This window comes from Cetorhinus maximus, chromosome 23 (genome assembly GCF_964194155.1).
Source record: "Cetorhinus maximus chromosome 23, sCetMax3.hap1.1, whole genome shotgun sequence".
Classification (NCBI taxonomy): domain Eukaryota; kingdom Metazoa; phylum Chordata; class Chondrichthyes; order Lamniformes; family Cetorhinidae; genus Cetorhinus; species Cetorhinus maximus.
In genome coordinates, this window is record NC_135901.1 from 58526693 (window position 1) to 58544580 (window position 17888).

A 17888-nucleotide genomic window follows, 5' to 3' on the forward strand; every position below is an offset into this window, starting at 1 on the left:
TGTCAGCTGTTCTGTGTGTGGACAAAGTTCCAATTGATCGGCTTAACTGTAGAAACACAAGACATTGGCACCATGGAAAAACCTTGGAAATGTGAGGACTGTGGTAAAGGATTCATTTATCCATCCCGGCTGGAATACCATCGACGCAGTCACACTGGGGAGAGGCCGTTCACCTGCTCCAAGTGTGGGAAGAGATTCACTCAGAAAACCTCCCTGATGTTACACCAGAGAATTCACACTAAGGACAGGCCCTTCAGCTGCACTTACTGTGGGAAGAGTTTCAGGTATTCATCCACCCTCACTACACACCAGCGAGTTCACACTGGGGAGCGACCGTTCACCTGCTCCATGTGTGGGAAGGGATTCACTCAGTCAGCCAGCCTGCTGAATCACCAGCGAGTTCACACTGGGGAAAAGCCGTTCACCTGCTCTGTGTGTGGGCAGGGTTTCACTCGGTCATCCAGTCTTTGGTCACACCAGCAAATTCATACTGAGGAGAAGCCTTTCAGCTGCACCTCCTGTGGAAAGAGTTTCGGGCATTCATCCACACTCGCTGTACACCAACGTACTCACACTGGGGAGAGACCGTTCACCTGCTCTGTGTGTGGGAAGGGATTCACTCAGTCATTTGACCTGGTTAGACACCAGCGGCTTCACACTGGGGAGAGACCATTCACCTGCTCCGTTTGTGGGAAGGGATTTGCTCGATTATTCAGCCTCCAGTTACACCAACGAATTCACACTGAGGAGAGTCCATTCAGCTGCACTACTTGTGGAAAGAGTTTCAGACAGTCATCTGTGCTCATTGAACACCAGCGAATTCACACTGAGGAGAAGCCGTTCAGCTGCACTTCCTGTGGAAAGAGGTTCAGACATTCTTCTGCCCTCACTGTACACCAGCGCACTCACACTGGGGAGAGGCCGTTCACCTGCTCTGTGTGTGGGAAAAAATTTGCTCAGTCATTTGATCTGGTGAGACACCAGCGAATTCACACTGGGGAGAGACCATTCACCTGCTCCGCGTGTGGGAAGGGATTTGCTTGGTTATCCAGCCTTCAGTCACACCAGCGAATTCACACTGAGAAGAGCCCATTCAGCTGAAATATCTGTGGAAAGAGTTTCAGACAGTCATCTAAGCTGACTGTACACCAGCGAGTTCACACTGGGGAGAGACCATTCACCTGCTCCGTGTGTGGAAAGGGATTCACAAGGTCCTCCAACCTGCGGACTCACCAGCAAATTCATAAATGACTGCGGAGTTGGATTCTGCAGTTACTGCTTCTGTTAATCACGTCCAGGATTGATAGTCTGACAATAATTTGGTTTGTTTCTGCTGATGTTAACAATCATTATAACTGGCTGGAGTTTAATATTCTGGATCTGTCACTGATTTTCTGGTCTGCAGTGTATCTTTTAAAAGCACCATCTGTGATCTTTCCCTTAATTCAAGAACCCATGACAGGAACACATTTATAATAAAATTATTAACTTTTACTTTATCCTAAATTTATCTTTGGTACGAACTCTACGATTCAGTGTCTGAGAGGTTCCACTGATTAACATCTCCAATTAGAAAGTGCTGATTAATCCTTGCTGACAATTCTTAGTGATTTGCATATTCTTCACAGTGACACCTCCATTATGTAACTAAATTATCAAGGAAGATAAAACAAAATAGTGAAATATGTTACAGGCAGATCAATGAAAGCTTCATCAGTCAACACTGATATTGATGAATCTTGGAAGGCGCTGAGTTCAATCATTTCTGATACAGCAGCAGAAAGGTGGAACCCACAACAAAGGCTGGTTTGAGACCTACTCAGCAGAGATGAATCTGTCATTGAAGCAAAAAGCAAAGCCAACCCGATTACAACATAAATCCAACAGCTAGAACACTGTGTAACTTGCAAGTAGCTGAGACAGTTCTATAAAAGACAGGGAGATACTTTGTAAATAAACACTGGATCAGCCCAGATCATGAAATCCAAACTGCCTGTGACAATGGAAATCTACGTGCTGTGAATGATGGGATCATGAGGGCGCTTGGTCCGACCATCACCAAAGTTACCCCCTGAAATCAGCAGATGGTGAAGCGCCCACTGACAGATGTAAACAGATGTCCCGCTGGGTTGAACTTTACTGTGAGCTGTATTCCCGTGAGACAGACATCTCCCAGTCTCCGTTTGACTCTCTCCTGCAGCTTCCTGTCATGGTTGAGTTGGATGAGGAGCCCTCACCACTTGAGCTCGAAAAGGCCATTGATTGTTTAGCAAGCAGAAAGACACCCGGCAAGGATGGAATTCCAGCTGAACTGCTCAAGCCCAGAAAGTCCCATCTACTGTCACAGCTTCATGAGCTCCTCCTCTGTTGGAAGGTAGGATCCTTTCCACAGGACATGAATGATTGAAGAATGATAACGATATAGTAAAAGAAAGGTGACAGAGGAGATTGCAACAACTACAGGGACATCTCACTCCTCAGCATCTCAGGGACGTCCTTCACTAGGGTCAGGCTTAAAAGACTCCATCTACTTGCAGAGCGAGTGTATCCAGAAGCACAGTGCGGTTTCTGTGCTGGCAGATCTACTGGGGACATGATCTTCTCCATACACCAGCTACAAGAAAAGTGTACAATTAGGATTGAATATAAAATGCTGCCTGCTTCTAGGGAAAGTCAGGAAAGTGGGGACGAGGCGAGTTTTTCCAACATTTTCTGTTTTTGTTTCAGATTTCCAGCGTCCACAGTATTTTGCTATTAACTGAATCTGATAAGTCTGGCCACTACCTGAAGGCATTGGAACTATGTAGGGAAGGTGAGCAAAGATCTTGAGATAGACACCACCTTGATCTTTTGATAAGATCACTTGAAAGTTGAAGAGCAGACTGTATTAGATGGTATGTGGGGATGCTATTGGGACGCTGGTGTGAGCGTGCAGATGTGATATGTTACGTGTGCTGTATTGAACATGTGGAAACCCATGGTGACCCTGCACTGAAGAACAGGCCCCAGACATGCTCAGCTACTCGAAAACATCAATGACCTTCCTTCCATCATAAAGTCAGAAGTGGGGATGTTCTCTGATGATTACACAATGTTCAGCACCATTCGCGACTCCTCAGATACTGAAGCAGTCCATGTCCAAATGCAGCAAAACCTGGACAATATCCAGGCTTGGGCTTACAACTGGCAAGTAACATTCGCCTCACACAAGTGCCAGACAATGACCATCTCCAGCAAGAAAATCCAACTATCACCTCTTGATGTTCAATGGCATTACCATCACTGAATCCCCCACGATCAACATCCCTGGGGGGGTCCAGAAACTGAACTGGCCTAGCCATATAAATACTGTGGCTACAAGATCAGGTCGGAGGCTAGGAATCCTGCAATGTGTAACTCAGCTCCTGACTCCACAAAGTCTGTCCACCATCTACAAGGCACAAGTCAGGAGTGTGATGGAATACTCCCCAATTGCCTGGATGACTGCAGCTCCCACAACACTCAAAAGGCTTGACACCATCCAGGACAAAGCAGCCCACTTGATTGGCACCCCATCCACAAACATTCACTCCCTCCATCGCCAACACACAGCAGCAGCAGTGTGTACCATCTACAAGATGCATTGCAGGAATTCACCAAGGTTCCTTCGGCAGCACCTTCCAAACCCACCACTACCATCTAGAAGGGCAGCAGATAGATGGGAACATCTCCATCTGGAAGTTCCCCTCCAAGTCACTCACCATTCTGACTTGGAAATATATCACTGTTCCTTCACTGTTGCTGGGTCAAAATCCTGGAACTCCCTTCCTAACAGCACTGTGGGTGTACCTACACCACATGGACTGCAGTGGTTCAAAAAGGCAGTTCACCATCACCTTCTCAAGGGCAACTAGGGATGGGCAATAAATGCTGGCCCAGCCAGCGAAGGCCACATCCCATGAATAAATTTTAAAGAAAGTAGAACATGAGTGATTATTGTGGCCGGTAGAATGAGACAACGTTTTAAATGATCAAGACATTGACACATACTCCATGGAGAAACTGTCTTTCAAACATTTAGGATAGAATTAAACACACTGAACATTTCAAAGTGAACAAAATTAATTTGAAGAGGGGAAATAGAATCTGGATTTAGAAAATATCCACGAGGTGGATGCAGGTGAACAGAGAGCTGGAGAATCTTTAAAGTCCGTGCATGAACTTTTGTTTGAACCTGATGTATTTACACCATGTCAATAATTTAGAATTGTGTGGGATGATCGGCAGGTGGTGAGAATGAATCTAAGTCGATAGTTATCACATTTTAGTGGAAAGGTTTTGACATTTACTCTTAGTGGCAGCTCAAGGGCTTGTGTTGCTGATTCTGATCATTCTAGTAACTTTAATACGTTATCTACGGTTTGTCATCAAGAAATTAGGAAAACAAGCTCGGAGCTTAGAAATAGTGAGGTTAGTCAGAAATCTGTTGTGAGAAGTCAATAAGGGGGGGAGATCTGTAGGAAATCACTGTCTGATAACCTAACAAAGTCTTCAGAAATGTATTGAGTATTATAGGAATGGCTCTCTCCCTCTCTCTCTTGCATTGGAAAAAAGATTCCTGGCTTGACAAACACAGGACAATGTATCTGTTACCTCATAGGGATGGACTGGGTAGTTACGGGGCAGAATTTCTAGTGGGGACTGAAAATGATGGCTTTGATCTTCCTGATTTTTAACTGGGGGAAATTTCAGCTCATCCAGTACTGGGTGTGGGATAAGCAGTTTGATAATTTAGGGACAGTGGAGGAATGGAGAGGGATGGTGGTGAGGTAGAGCTGGGCGTTGTCAGTGTACGTGTGAAAACTAACACCGTGCTTTTGGATGATGTCACCGAGTGGCAGCATGGAGATGAGAAATAGGATGGGCCAAGGATAGATCTTTTTTAGGATGGGTGAGGACTGGATAAACAGTGAAAGGGACAGTACTGGAAGGGAGAGAGAACCATTAACATTATAAGCTAACATGGAGAAGTTGGATGGACAGCAGTTCAGTGGGAATTGGGTCACTGGAGCAGAAGGCGAGTCTCATGGACAAGATGAGCACTGAGAGGACATGAGGGGAGATGGGAGAGAATCTGGAGAAAGATGTGGGTTCAGGGCTCAGACAAGGGGGGATTTTAGAGACAGTTTGTTCCGCTGGGTTAGTGGAAGGGAGGGAAGCAGCAGAGGCAGCTGATCGGATTGTCTCAATCTTAGTGACAAAGAAGCTCCATGAGCTCCTCACGCTTGTTGCTGGTGGTGAGGATGGAGGAGACAGGGGTGAGGGAGAGCCCTTCGAAAGGAACTAACCTGTGTTAGAGATATTAAAAAGACTTGACACACAGTGTTTAACATAAAGCTGATTTATTTGACTTTTATCCAAAATATAAACACCTGCAGCTGGGCTGGAGTTTATTAACATCAGCAGAAACAGACCCCAGTGAACATGGTTCAGTCCTGGATGTGATTAACAGAAAAATCCAATCACTGTAGTTTCTTGTGAATTCGCTGATGTGCAAGTAGGTTGGATGAGGAAGTGAATCCCTTCCCACATACGGAGCAAGTGAACAGCCTCTCCCCAGTGTGAGTGCGCTGGTGTTCAGTGAGTTGAGATGATCGCCTGAACCCAGTCCCACAGTGAGAGCACCTGAATGGTCTCTCATCAGTGTGAACATGTTGATGGAGCATCAGTCCCCTGGTAAGTTTATAGCACTTCCCGCAGTCTGGGCACTTAAATGGCCTCTCTCCAGTGTGAACTTGCTGGTGTGTCAGCAGATTGGATGAATCAGCAAATCCTTTCCCACATTCAGAACAGATAAAGGGCCTTTCTCCAGTGTGAAGCAGCTGGTGTGTCCGCAATGCCGATGACTGAGTGAATCCTTTGCCACACTCTGAGCAGGAGAATGGTCTCTCCCCAGTGTGAACTCGCTGGTGTACAGTGAGTTCAGATGGTCGCTTGAACCCAGTCCCACAGTGAGAACACCTGAACGGTTTCTCGTCAGTGTGAACACGTTGATGGGAAATCAGTTCCTGGGAACTTATATAGCCTTTCCCGCAGTCTGGGCATTTAAAATGTCTCTCATCAGTGTGAACACGTTGATGGTGTGTCAGCAGGTGGGATAACTGAATGAATCTCTTCCCACACTCTGAGCAGGTGAATGGCCTTTCTCCAGTGTGAACTCGCTGGTGTGTCAGCAGGTCAGATGATTGAGTGAATCCCTTCCCACACTCGGAGCAAGTGAACGGTCTCTCCCCAGTGTGAATTCGCTGGTGTACAGTGAGTTGAGATGATCGTCTGAATCCAGTCCCACAGTGAGAGCACCTGAACGGTTTCTCATCAGTGTGAACATGTTGATGGTACATCAGATTTCTGGAACTTTTAAAATGCTTCCCGCAGTCTGGACATTTAAAAGGTTTCTCGTCAGTGTGAACTCGCTGGTGTTTCTGCAGGGTGGATGAATCAGTGAATCCCTTCCCACACTTGGAGCAGGTGAATGGTCTCTCCCCAGTGTGAGTGCGTTGATGAATTTCCAGTGCAGATGGGTAACTGAATCCCTTCCCACAATCCGGACATTTCCATGGTTTCTCCATAACGTCAACGGTGCTTTTTCCTTCCATGTTCAAAATGCGATGATATTCAGCTTGCTTAATTTGGGGGACTTGGTCAGATCCTGATGTGATGTTTGGTTTGAGTTTCCCAACTGCAAATCCTCCCCTTCTAACACCCTGTGGAATTGATTTAAAACAGAAAAAAGGGAGTGAGAGAGAACCCACAAAAACACAAAGGCAGGTTGTGAAATTGAGCTGAATGAATCTGGGAATTTGTGGGGCCGGCACGAGGAAAAAGTGACCATGAAAACTGCTGGATTGTCGTAAAAACCCAACTGGTTCACTAATGTCCTTCAGGGAAGGGAACCTGCCACTCAGTCTGATTGTACACAAGACTCTGGCATCTATAGGAGGAGGGAGGGAGAGGGAGAGAGAGTTGGGAGCGGCAAGGGGTGCAGGAGAGAGATTTCACATTTTTACAATTCACAATCTCCAAAATTACAAATCTCCACGGCCTAGAAGGACCAGGGTAGCAGGTGCATCTGAACATCATCACCTCCAAGTTCCCCTCCAAGTCACACACCGTCCTGGCTTGTCTGACATCCACTGTCTTCAGTCCCCACTACAAACTCCACTCCCTAGCCACCGACTCCATCACTCTCCCTGACAACTGCTTGCCGCTGAAGCAGGCTGTTCACAAACATGGTGAAATATTTCACCCCAAGATGAGTTTCCAACCACATATCCACATAATCACCAAGACCGCCTATTTCCACCTCAGTAACATCGCCCGACTCCACCCCAGTCTCAGCTCATCTGCTGCTGAAACTCTCATCCATTCCTTTGGTACCCCGAGACTTAACTATCCTAACGCAAGCCTGGCCGGCCTCTAACATTCAACCCCATGCAATCTCCAGGTCATCATAAACTCTGCTGCCCGTGTGCTTGCCCGCACCAAGCCTTGTCCACCCATCACCTCTGTGGTCACTGACCTACAAAGGTCAAAGATTCAAAGTTCAAGATGCAACAAATTTTTAAATTTCTCGTTCTTTCAAATCCCTCCATGGTCTCGCTCCTCCCTTTCTCTGTCATCTCCTTCAGTTTCACAATCCTCCCAGAGATTTTCACTTTCTCTAATTCCGGATTGCTGACAATTCTCAATTTTAATTGCTCCACCTTTGATCACAACTGCTGTAATTGCCCCCTATAAAGATGGCGACCGCACATGCACACTGCTGCAATTGCCCCAATGAAGATGGCGACCGCACATGCGCACTGCTTTATATTGGTCCAATAAAGATGGCAATCGCACATGCGCACTCCTGCACCTTGCGTCCTAAAAAGATGGCGGCCGTTAATCTGGGCCCTGATATAGGGAGAAACGACGCTGCCGCCAAGTTAGTGCAAACGCCTGGCCGGAAACTTGTAATTTGCGATTTGAGGCATGCAGTAGATATTTATGAAGCCGGCCCACCGATTGGCTGGCTCCTATTCCCCATCACTGACCCGCTGGCTCCGCTCTTTGGCTCTCCTCCCTGAGCCGACGCAATCGCCACGCTCCTCCCAGCACCGCAACTGCGCATGCGCTTGGTAGTGCTCGGAGGGCGCATGCTCGAGTCACAGCCTGACACTGCGCCTGCGCGATAATCTCCTACAGTGAGGATAGAGCATATTCTGCCTCTCGCTGAATGCTGGGTAATCACAACGCCATTGAATTATGTTATTATTGAATGCAAAATTATATTGTGTGATCCGATTATGATTGGAGCTAAAGATATTAAATTATGACAAAAACAGAATTACCTGGAAAAACTCAGCAGGTCTGGCAGCATCGGTGGAGAAGAAATCAGTTAACGTTTCGAGTCTTCATGACCCTACGGCAGAACTGAAATTATTAAATTATGAAGTCAATTGATGCTGCAACTAAGTGCACAGGAGGAGAACCTACCACCTGGTCTGTGTGCCTACGTGACAAGAGAGGGAGGGAGATGGGACAGGGTGAAGATGAAGGATTTTTTCATCTGCATCACAACCAGAATTTTGACAGGAACTCCCAAACCTAAAGTTTCCACCACATAGAAGTAGGAAGGTAGCAGATTCATAGAAACTCATTCCTCATCTCCAAGTTTCCATCTTAGCCACACACCATCCTGTTTTGGGCATATTCTTACTGTTCCTTCGTCGCTGAGTGAAAATGGTGAAAATCAGGATTTTACCTCATGGCCTTGTGGAAGCACCTTCACTGGACAGTGGTTCAAGACGAAGGTGGCCCACCATTACTTTCGCAAAGGTAACTGGGGATGTGCAATACACTCAGTAGACTTGCTGCAAACACCCACACACCAATAATTAAAAGCCTGTACAGAAATATTTGCTTCTAAAACAATACTCTTTTCATAAGAACATAATATAAGCGAGCAGGAGTAGGCCATTCAGCCCTTCAAGCCCAGTCCACAATTCAATGAGCTCATGGCTGATCATCTACTTTAATACCATTTTCCTGCACTCTGTATTCCTCGAAGTTTTTAATATGTAGAAATCCATCAATCTCAGTCTTGAACATAATAAGAGACTGAGCCTCCACAGCCCTCCGGGGCAAAGAGTTGCAAAGATTCACATCATTCTCAGTGAAAAAATTCCTCCTCATCTCAGTCCTAAAAGGCATCTCTCTTAGTCTAAGACGGTGTCCCCCAGTTCTAGATTCCCCCACCACCCCAGCCAGAAAAATCATGCACGGAAAGATGAGTGGCAGATCAGATGATTGGACAGAATATAAAAACAGCAAAAATGACCTAAGATGAATAAGGAGGGACAATTAGAGTACTAGAGAAAGCTAACTAGAAATATAAAGACATATGGTAAGAGTTTCTATTGATATTTATAAAAGAAAACGTGAGCATGTAAATGAGCATGAGAAAATGTAATAAAGTGAGCATTTGTCGTACAGAAAGTGAGCCTGGGGAACTGATAATGGAAAATAAGGAGATAGCAGATGAATTGAACAGAGATTTTGCATTGGTCTTCACTACTGTGGATACTATAACATCCCAGAAATATCTGTAAATCAGGAATTGGAAGGTAGGAAGGAGCTCAGGAAAATCACCAGGGTAGTGGGACTAAGCAAATTGTTGGAGCTGCGGCTGACATGTCCCAGGGTCTTGATGAAATTCAGGTTCGGGTCTTTAAAGACGTGTCTAGTGAGAGAGTTGATGGTATTTGTTTTAATTTTCTAAAATTCCGTAGGTTTGGGTTAGGTTCCATTAGATTGAAAAGTGGTAAATGTAACTCCTTTACCCAAAAAGGGAGAGAGGCAGAAAACAAGAAACTTCAGGCCAGTTAGCTTAACATCTGCCATTGGGACAATGTTGGAAGCGATTATTAAAGATGTTATAGCAGTGCACTTAGAAAAATTCAAGGTAATCAGGCAAAGTCAACATGGTTTTGTAAAAGGGAAATCATGTTTATCTAGTTTATTGGAGTCGTTTGAAGAAATAAAATGTGCTGTGGATAAATGGGAACTGATGGATGTACTGTATTTAGACTACCAGAAGGTATTTGATAAGGTCCCACCTCAAAGGGTATTGCAGAAAATAAAAGCTCATGGTGTCGGAGGTAACATATTGGCATGGGTAGGAGATTGGCTTGCTAATATGTGACTAAAATATAATAATTTTCATAATATTCTGGTTTATTTTAAAGTAGGTTTATGGGTGTATGTACAGGTGGTTCTGTCTGTATGATTTAATTACATTTGAAGTCAAGTAGACTGCAAGTTTGAAATCATCAGAAGAAGCTAAGTGTTGAAATGTGCTTGGCATGCTAATTAGTAAACATGGATGTAAGGTGTGGAGGGAATTGTTATTTTTAGATACATTAAGGGATTGTTTGGATTTCAAAGGGATCTTATTCTGTTTACAACCAGTCAGATAAGCAACGCTAAGGGGTGTGTTTATTTTCCCAAAGGTTGCTGACAATATTGGCAACATGAACGTTTTTTTATATTATGAGGAAGATACAGTTTCAAAGGCACATGGGACAATAGAATTTACATATTAAAGAGAGAGAAATATAAAAGAAAATGAAAGGAAAGGGCCATGTAAGACCTAACAAGAGAAACATACGTTAGGTTCTGATGAATCGAGTGACTCTGTCAGGTTTTGATCTGATGTTTGGTTTCAGTTTCCCGCCTTCAAATCCTGTTCTTCTAATATCCTGTAAAAAAAATCATCGGAGTCAGTCCAAGAATAGAAATTGAGAAGAGACAAACACTTCTCTTGGTTTGAGTTTGCTGTGTGTAAATCCTCCCCTTCTAACCTCCGGAAAAGGAGTTTCCAAAATCCATCCCTGTCAGTCCAGGATAGAAATCCACAACATTCTCTCCTCTTGCTACCTGGACCACGATGACCGCGCATGCGCCCTGCTGGATCGTTTCGGGCCTCCAAACTGTGGTCGCGGCTCCATAGCTGTTACGGGCCCGTTCGGTGCTAACGTGAGCTCTATAGGCACTTAATCCGCTTTTGAGGCTTCCACTGGGTGTTCCTGAACCCTCCCCACCCACTTGGCCACCTCCATTACCCTCCAAAACACGGCAAGTTCTCTCCGATTGCACAGTCGATATAACCACATCCCTATAGCTGCAGCACCCACACTGCGCATGCACCGTCGGACACTAAACTGCGCATGCGCCATGCTTTATCTCCGGTGCGCCTGCGCAAGCGGCGCATTGAGTGAGAACAGGGCACATTCTATCTCGCCGCGAATTCTGGGTAACATCACCGCCATTGAACGGAAATATTATTCAATCGAAAATTGGAGTAATAGGGCCAAGAAAGAAAATTATTAAATCAATTGATGCAGCAAACAAAGCGTGCTAACGCGGGCCTCATAACTTCTTATTCAGGTTTTGAGGCCTCCGCTGGGTGTTTATGAATCCTCCGCACCCACTCCGCCGCCTCCATTACCCTCCTACAACCGGCCGTTTTTCCCCGGCCACAGAATCGAGATGTCTGCCTCCCCGCAACCGCAGCACTCGCACTGCGCATGTGCTAGTCTAAAAGCGAAATGCGCACGCTCGAGTCACAAATGCCACTGCGCCTGCGCAAGAGGCTCCTGCATTGAGAATAAGACACATTCTGCCTCGCTACGAATGCCGAGCAAGAGCACCGTTCAATCGAAAACTATGTTATATGATCCGATTATGATTGGCGGCATAGGACCAATATATAAAATTATTAAATAAATTGATGCAGCAACCAAAGTGCACGAACCCTCGAGCAGTTTTGTACTGAGTGTAATTAACAGCAGAACAAACCCTTACAGTTCGATGTGAACTCACTGGAATCTCAGAAACTGGGGTGAACAAGTGATTTTTTTCCCCCATATGAAAAATCTAATCTGTGTCTTGCCAGAATGCACCATTTGTGGATAAAATGCTTTGAACTTTTAAGGCTGGAGTGTTAACAGATGGAGAAACCGAGTAAATCCCTCCTCACATGTGAAATAGCCGAATGATTCTCTCTTAATTTTGACTGTCTCAGTAAATGGGACGACCGAGTGAATTTCTGCCCACCTTCAGCTGGTGAACTGTCTTTTCGCAATGGGATTTTACCCATGGGTTTCCAGCTCAGACATGGATCTCTAGCCATTCTGGTAAGGGATACCAGATTCTCAACACTTTACACTGATAGAAAATCAAAATACTGCAGATGCTATAAATCTGAAATTAAAACAGAACATTCAGAAATTCTCATCACTTCTGCTAATGAACGTGGAAACAGAATCATAGTTCATATTTCAGGTCTGTGACCTTTCGTCAGAACTGTATAACTGGATTCAAGTTCAATGACCTGAAACATTCACTCTGTTTTCACTTCCATAGATATTGCTAAGTGTTCCCAATATTTTCTGTTTTAAGTTCGGATTTCCAGCAGCTGCAGTATGCTGGTCACTGTGAATCAGTTTTCTCTCACTTAACGTTACCTGGTTAAATAGGTAAAAGATCGAGGTTTTAAATAATGAGACAGCAGTTACTGTCACTCTGTTCGACATGAAATGAAACAAAATGGCAATTGCTCATCTTTAAAAAAATCTTTCATGGGATGTTGGTGTCGCTGTCAAGGGCAGCATTTGTTCTCCATCCCTAATTAACCTTGAACGGGATGACTTGCGCAGCTATTTCAGAGGGCAGCTAAGAGTCAATCGCATTGCTGTGGGTCTGGAGTCACATGATTGGGTAAGGACGCCACATTTCTGTCCTGAAAGGATATTAGTGAACCAGGTGGGTTCTCAGGACAATCGAAGAAAGCTTCAATTCACCATTATTGAGAGTAGCTTTCAATTCCAGATTTATTAATTCAATTCCCAATTCACCAAGGTGCATTCAACAGCATCTTCCAAACCCGTGACCTCTACCACCTCGAAGGACAAGGGAAGAGGATGATAGGAACACAATCACCGGCAAATTCCCCTCCAAGACTGACTTGGAATTGTATCGCCGTTCCTCCACTGTCACTGGGTCAAAATCCTGGCAGCCCCTCCTCAACAGCACTGTGGGTATACCTGCACCACATAGACTTCAGTCACTCAAGAAGAGGCTCACCAACACCTTCTCAAGGGAAAATTAATGACGGGCAAGATATATATTGGCCGAGCCAGCGATGCCCGCATCCCATGGAAGAATGAAAAATCAAAATCTCAATTTGTGGTGGAATCTGAAGCCCTATGCCTGGGCCTCTGGATTAATTCTCACTGATATTACTACTGTACCACCTCCATCCCGAAACAATTCAGGGGTAAACCTTCCACGTGAGACCTAAGTGAGGTGGGGGGGGGGGGGGGGGGGGGGGGGGGGAGAGAGAGGGAAGGGTAAAACTCCAAGAAGTATGACTAATGGGAAACAAAGCAGCTGGTTAGCATGTGGGGGGGTGGATTCAACTTCATGGAAAATTATGAAAAAACTGAAAAGAAAGGAGAGCCCAGGAGAGGCTATTAAAGTCTCCAGAACACAAAATAGGACTGAGTGTTTCGAAAGGGCTAGGAATCTAACTTCAAGCACATCAGATAAAGGGACGACAATGAGAAAGGGGACGGGAAATACAGGACTGAAGGTGTTGTATCTGAATGCACGCAGTATGCAAAATAAGGTATATGAGCTTTTGGCGCAGATTGAAATTGGCAGGTATGATGTGGTGGGCATTACGGAGACATGGCTGCAAGGGGATCAGGACTGGGAGCTAAATATCCAAGGATGTACATCCTATCGAAAAGACAGGCAGGTTGGCAGAGGGGGTGGGGTTGCTTTGTTAGAAAGAAATGAAATTAAATCGATAGCAAGAAATGACGTAGGGTCAGATGATGTCGAATCTGTGTGGGTAGAGTTGAGGAACCCAAAGGTAAAAAAACCATAATGGGAGTTATGTACAGGCCTCCGAACAGTAGTCAGGATGTGGGGCACAAGATACACCAGGAGATAGAAAAGGTGTGTAAGAAAGGCAAGGTTCCAGTGATCATTGGGGATTTCAATATGCAGGTAGACTGGGAAAATCAGGTTGGTAGTGGATCCCAAGAAAAGGAATTTGTGGAATGTCTACGAGATGGCTTTTTCAAACAGCTTGTGGTGGAGCCCACTAGGGAACAGGCAATTCTAGATTTAGTGATGTGTAATGAGGCAGATTTGATAAGGGAGCTTAAGGTGAAAGAACCCTTAGGAGGAAGTGACCATAATATGATAGAATTTACCCTGCAATTTGAGAGGAAAAAGCTGGAATCAGATGTAACGGTATTACAGTTGAATAAAGGCAACTACAGAGGCATGAGGGAGGAGCTGGCCAGAATTTACTGGGAGATGAGCCTAGCAGGAAAGACAGTGGAACAGCAATGGCAGGAGTTTCTGAGAGTAATTTGGGAGACACAGCAAAAATTCATCCACAGGAAGAAGAAGCATACTAAAGGGAGGACGAGGCAACCATGGCTGACAAGGGAAGTCAGGGACAGCATAAAAGCTAAAGAGAAAGCATACAACGCGGCGAAGAGCAGTGGGAAACCAGGGGATTGGGAAGCCTACAAAGACCAACAGTAGACAACTAAAAAAGAAATAAGGAGGGAGAAGATTAAATATGAGGGGAAACTAGCCAGTAATATAAAAGAAGATTGCAAGAGTTTTTTTTAGTTATATAAAGGGTAAGAGAGAGGAAAAAGTGGACATTGGGCCGCTAGAAAATGACACTGGACAAGTAGTAGTGGGGAACAAAGAAATGGCGGAGGAACTGAATAGGTACTTTGCATCAGTCTTCACAATGGAAGACACGAGTGACATGCCCAAAGTTCAAGAAAGTCGGGGGGCAGAGTTGAGTATGGTGGCCATTACCAAGGAGAAGGTGCTAGGAAAACTGAAAGGTCTGAACGTGGATAAATCACCTGGACCAGATGGATTACACCCCAGAGTTCTGAAGGAGATAGCTGAAGAGATAGTGAAGGCGTTAGTGGTGATCATTCAGGAATCACTCGAGTCAGGGAGGGTCCCAGAGGACTGGAAAATCGCTAATGTAAACCCCCTGTTTAAGAAGGGAGTGAGGCAAAAGACGTGAAATTACAGGCCGATTAGCCTGACCTCGGTCGTTGGTAAGATTTTAGAGTCCATTATTAAGGATGAGATTTCAGAATACTTGGAAGTGCATGGCAAAATAGGGCAAAGTCAGCATGGTTTCATCAAGGGGAGGTCATGCCTAACAAATCTGTTAGAATTCTTTGAGGAGGTAACGAGTAGGTTAGACAAAAGAGAGCCAATGGATGTTACCTACTTGGACTTCCAGAAGGTCTTTGACAAGGTGCTGCACAGGAGGCTGCTCAGTAAGATAAGAGCCCATGGTGTTAGAGGCAAGGTACTAGCATGGATGGAAGATTGGCTGTCTGGCAGGAGGCAGAGAGTGGGGATAAGAGGGTCCTTCTCAGGATGGCGGCCGGTGACTAGTGGAGTTCCGCAGGGGTCAGTGTTAGGACCACAACTTTTCACTTTATACATTAATGATCTAGATGAAGGAACTGAGGGCATCCTGACTAAGTTTGCAGATGATACAAAAATAAGTGGAGGGACAGGTAGTATTGAAGAGGCGGGGAGGCTGCAGAAGGCTTTGGACAGGTTCAGAGATTGGGCAAAGAAGTGGCAGATGGAATACAATGTGGGGAAGTGTGAGGTCATGCACTTTGGTAGGAAGAATAGAGGCATAGACTATTTTCTAAATGGGGAGAGAATTCAGAAATCTGGAGTGCAAAGGGACTTGGGAGTCCTAGTCCAGGATTCTCTGAAGGTTAACTTGCAGGTTGAGTCAGTAGTTAGGAAGGCAAATGCAATGTTGGCATTTATTTCGAGAGGACTAGAATAGAAGAGCAGCAATGTGCTGCTGAGGCTTTATAAGGCTCTGGTCAGACCACGTTTAGAATATTGTGAGCAATTTTGGGCCCCGTATCTCAGGAAGGGTGTGCTGGCCCTGGAGAGGGTCCAGAGGAGGTTCACGAGAATGATCCCAGGAATGAAAGGCTTAACATTTGAGGACTCTGGGTCTATACTCGATGGAGTTTAGAAGGATGAGGGGGTATCTGATTGAAACTTACAGAATACTGAAAGGCCTGGATAGTGTGGACGTGGGAAGATGTTTCCATTAGTAGGAGAGACTAAGACCCGAGGGCACAGCCTCAGAGTAAAGGGAAGACCTTTTAGAACAAAGATGAGGAGAAACTTGTTTAGCCAGAGAGTGCTGAATCTATGGAATTATTTGCCACAGAAGGCTGTCGAGGCCAGGTCATTGAGTGTATTTAAGACCGAGAGAGATAGGTTCTTGGTTGGTAAGGGGATCAAAGGTTACGGGGAGAAGGCGGGAGAATGGGATTGAGAAACTTATCAGCCATGATTGAATGGCGGAGCAGACACGATGGGCCGAATGGCCTAATTTCTGCTCCGATGTCTTATGGTCTTATAACTGGGTAATATCACGTTTCAAGCAAACACAACGACCACAGCACAACAAAAACAAAAAAAATACTGGAAAAACACAGCAGGTCTGACAACACCTGTGGAGAGAAAGACAGAGTTATCATTTCGAGTCCGTGTGACTCTTCCTCAGAGCTGAGTTTCGAGTCATACGGACTCGAAACGTTAACTGTCTTTCTCTCCACAGATGCTGCCAGACCTGCTGAGTTTTTCCAGCATTTTTTGTTTTTGTTTCAGATTTCCAGCATCCACAGTATTTTGTCTTTAACATAATGACCACTGCACTCGGGAAATCAGTGTCACACATTCTGTATAGAGGGGAAATGGCCACACATGTGTCACTCTCATTCTCAACCAGAAAATGCTGGAAATACTCAGCAGGTCAGGCTGAGTCTGTGCAGGGAGAAACAGTTAACGTTCTAGGCTGCTGAACTTTCATCAGAACTGGAAAGAACTTAGATGTTACAGATTTTCAGAAAGTTCACAGACAGGGAAGCGGAAAAGTGGGGAGAACAGAAGAGAAGGTTTCTGATCAAATGGAAGACAGGAGAGAATAAATAACAAAAGGGATGAGGATGTAAGGGAAAAGCGATGGTGATGGAATTAGTAAAGAAACTAAAGATGGGAGAGTCATTCTGTGTCTGTCATTTATTTCTGCTCTGATTGGAAATGTGTTGTTCCTCTGTTGACCCATTTCACTTCTGTCCCACACTGAAAACTCTCAATCCTTGAGGTTGATGGGATTGAACCATGGAGTTTCAAGAAAGATTGGCATGGATTTTGGAGGTGACCAGGACTTCGGAGAGAAAAGGGTGGAGAGAAATGGGGAGATAGTTTGCAAGGGCATTTGGGTCAAGGATTGGTTTTATTGAGGAGGGAGTGATGATGGCAGATTTGAAGGAGAGGGAAAGTGCTTCAAAGGAACTAAGTTGTGTTCGAGATATTAAAAATACTCAACGCACTGTGTTTAATACAGAACTGATGTATTTGATTTTTATACAGAATATTAACCAGAGTGACAGGGCTGGGGTTTATTAACATCAGCAGAAACAGACCACAATGAACATGTCCTGGATGTAACTAACAGCAAAATCCAATCACTGCAGTTACTTATGAAAACACTGGTGTTTCACCCGGTTAGCTGACCGAATGTTGGAAGGGATTCACTCAGAGCAGGTGAACAGTCTCTCCCCAGTGTGAACTCGCTGGTGCGTCAGCAGGTGGGATGACTCAGTGAATCCTTTCCCACACTTGGAGCATCTGAACGGCCACTCCCCAGTGTGAACTCGCTGGTGTACAGTGAGTTGAGATGATCGCCTGAACCCAGTCCCACAGTG

At 45.1% G+C, this 17888-nt stretch overlaps 2 protein-coding genes across 3 annotated transcripts in view; one reads left to right on the forward strand and one right to left on the reverse strand.

Moving 5' to 3' along the window:
• LOC144698064 (uncharacterized) overlaps nucleotides 1-17888 on the forward strand; it is a 56623-nt gene that overhangs the window by 20674 nt on the left and 18061 nt on the right. The window contains 1 exon segment of the mRNA XM_078569992.1: nucleotides 97-1211. Within this exon segment, the coding sequence (XP_078426118.1) occupies nucleotides 97-1211 (1115 nt within the window).
• Nucleotides 5380-11580, reverse strand: LOC144698303 (uncharacterized). 2 transcript variants are annotated; one of them, XM_078570261.1, is made up of 3 exons: nucleotides 11528-11580; nucleotides 10688-10778; nucleotides 5380-6743 (listed from the first exon to the last, which is right to left on the reverse strand). In XM_078570261.1, the coding sequence occupies exon 3, from the start codon at nucleotides 6633-6635 to the stop codon at nucleotides 5502-5504; it is 1134 nt and encodes a 377-aa protein (XP_078426387.1). In that variant the 5' UTR covers nucleotides 6636-6743; nucleotides 10688-10778; nucleotides 11528-11580; the 3' UTR covers nucleotides 5380-5501. The 2 variants fall into 2 exon arrangements, with proteins under 2 accessions (XP_078426387.1, XP_078426388.1); XM_078570262.1 differs by lacking the exon at nucleotides 11528-11580 and having other exon boundaries at nucleotides 10688-10867.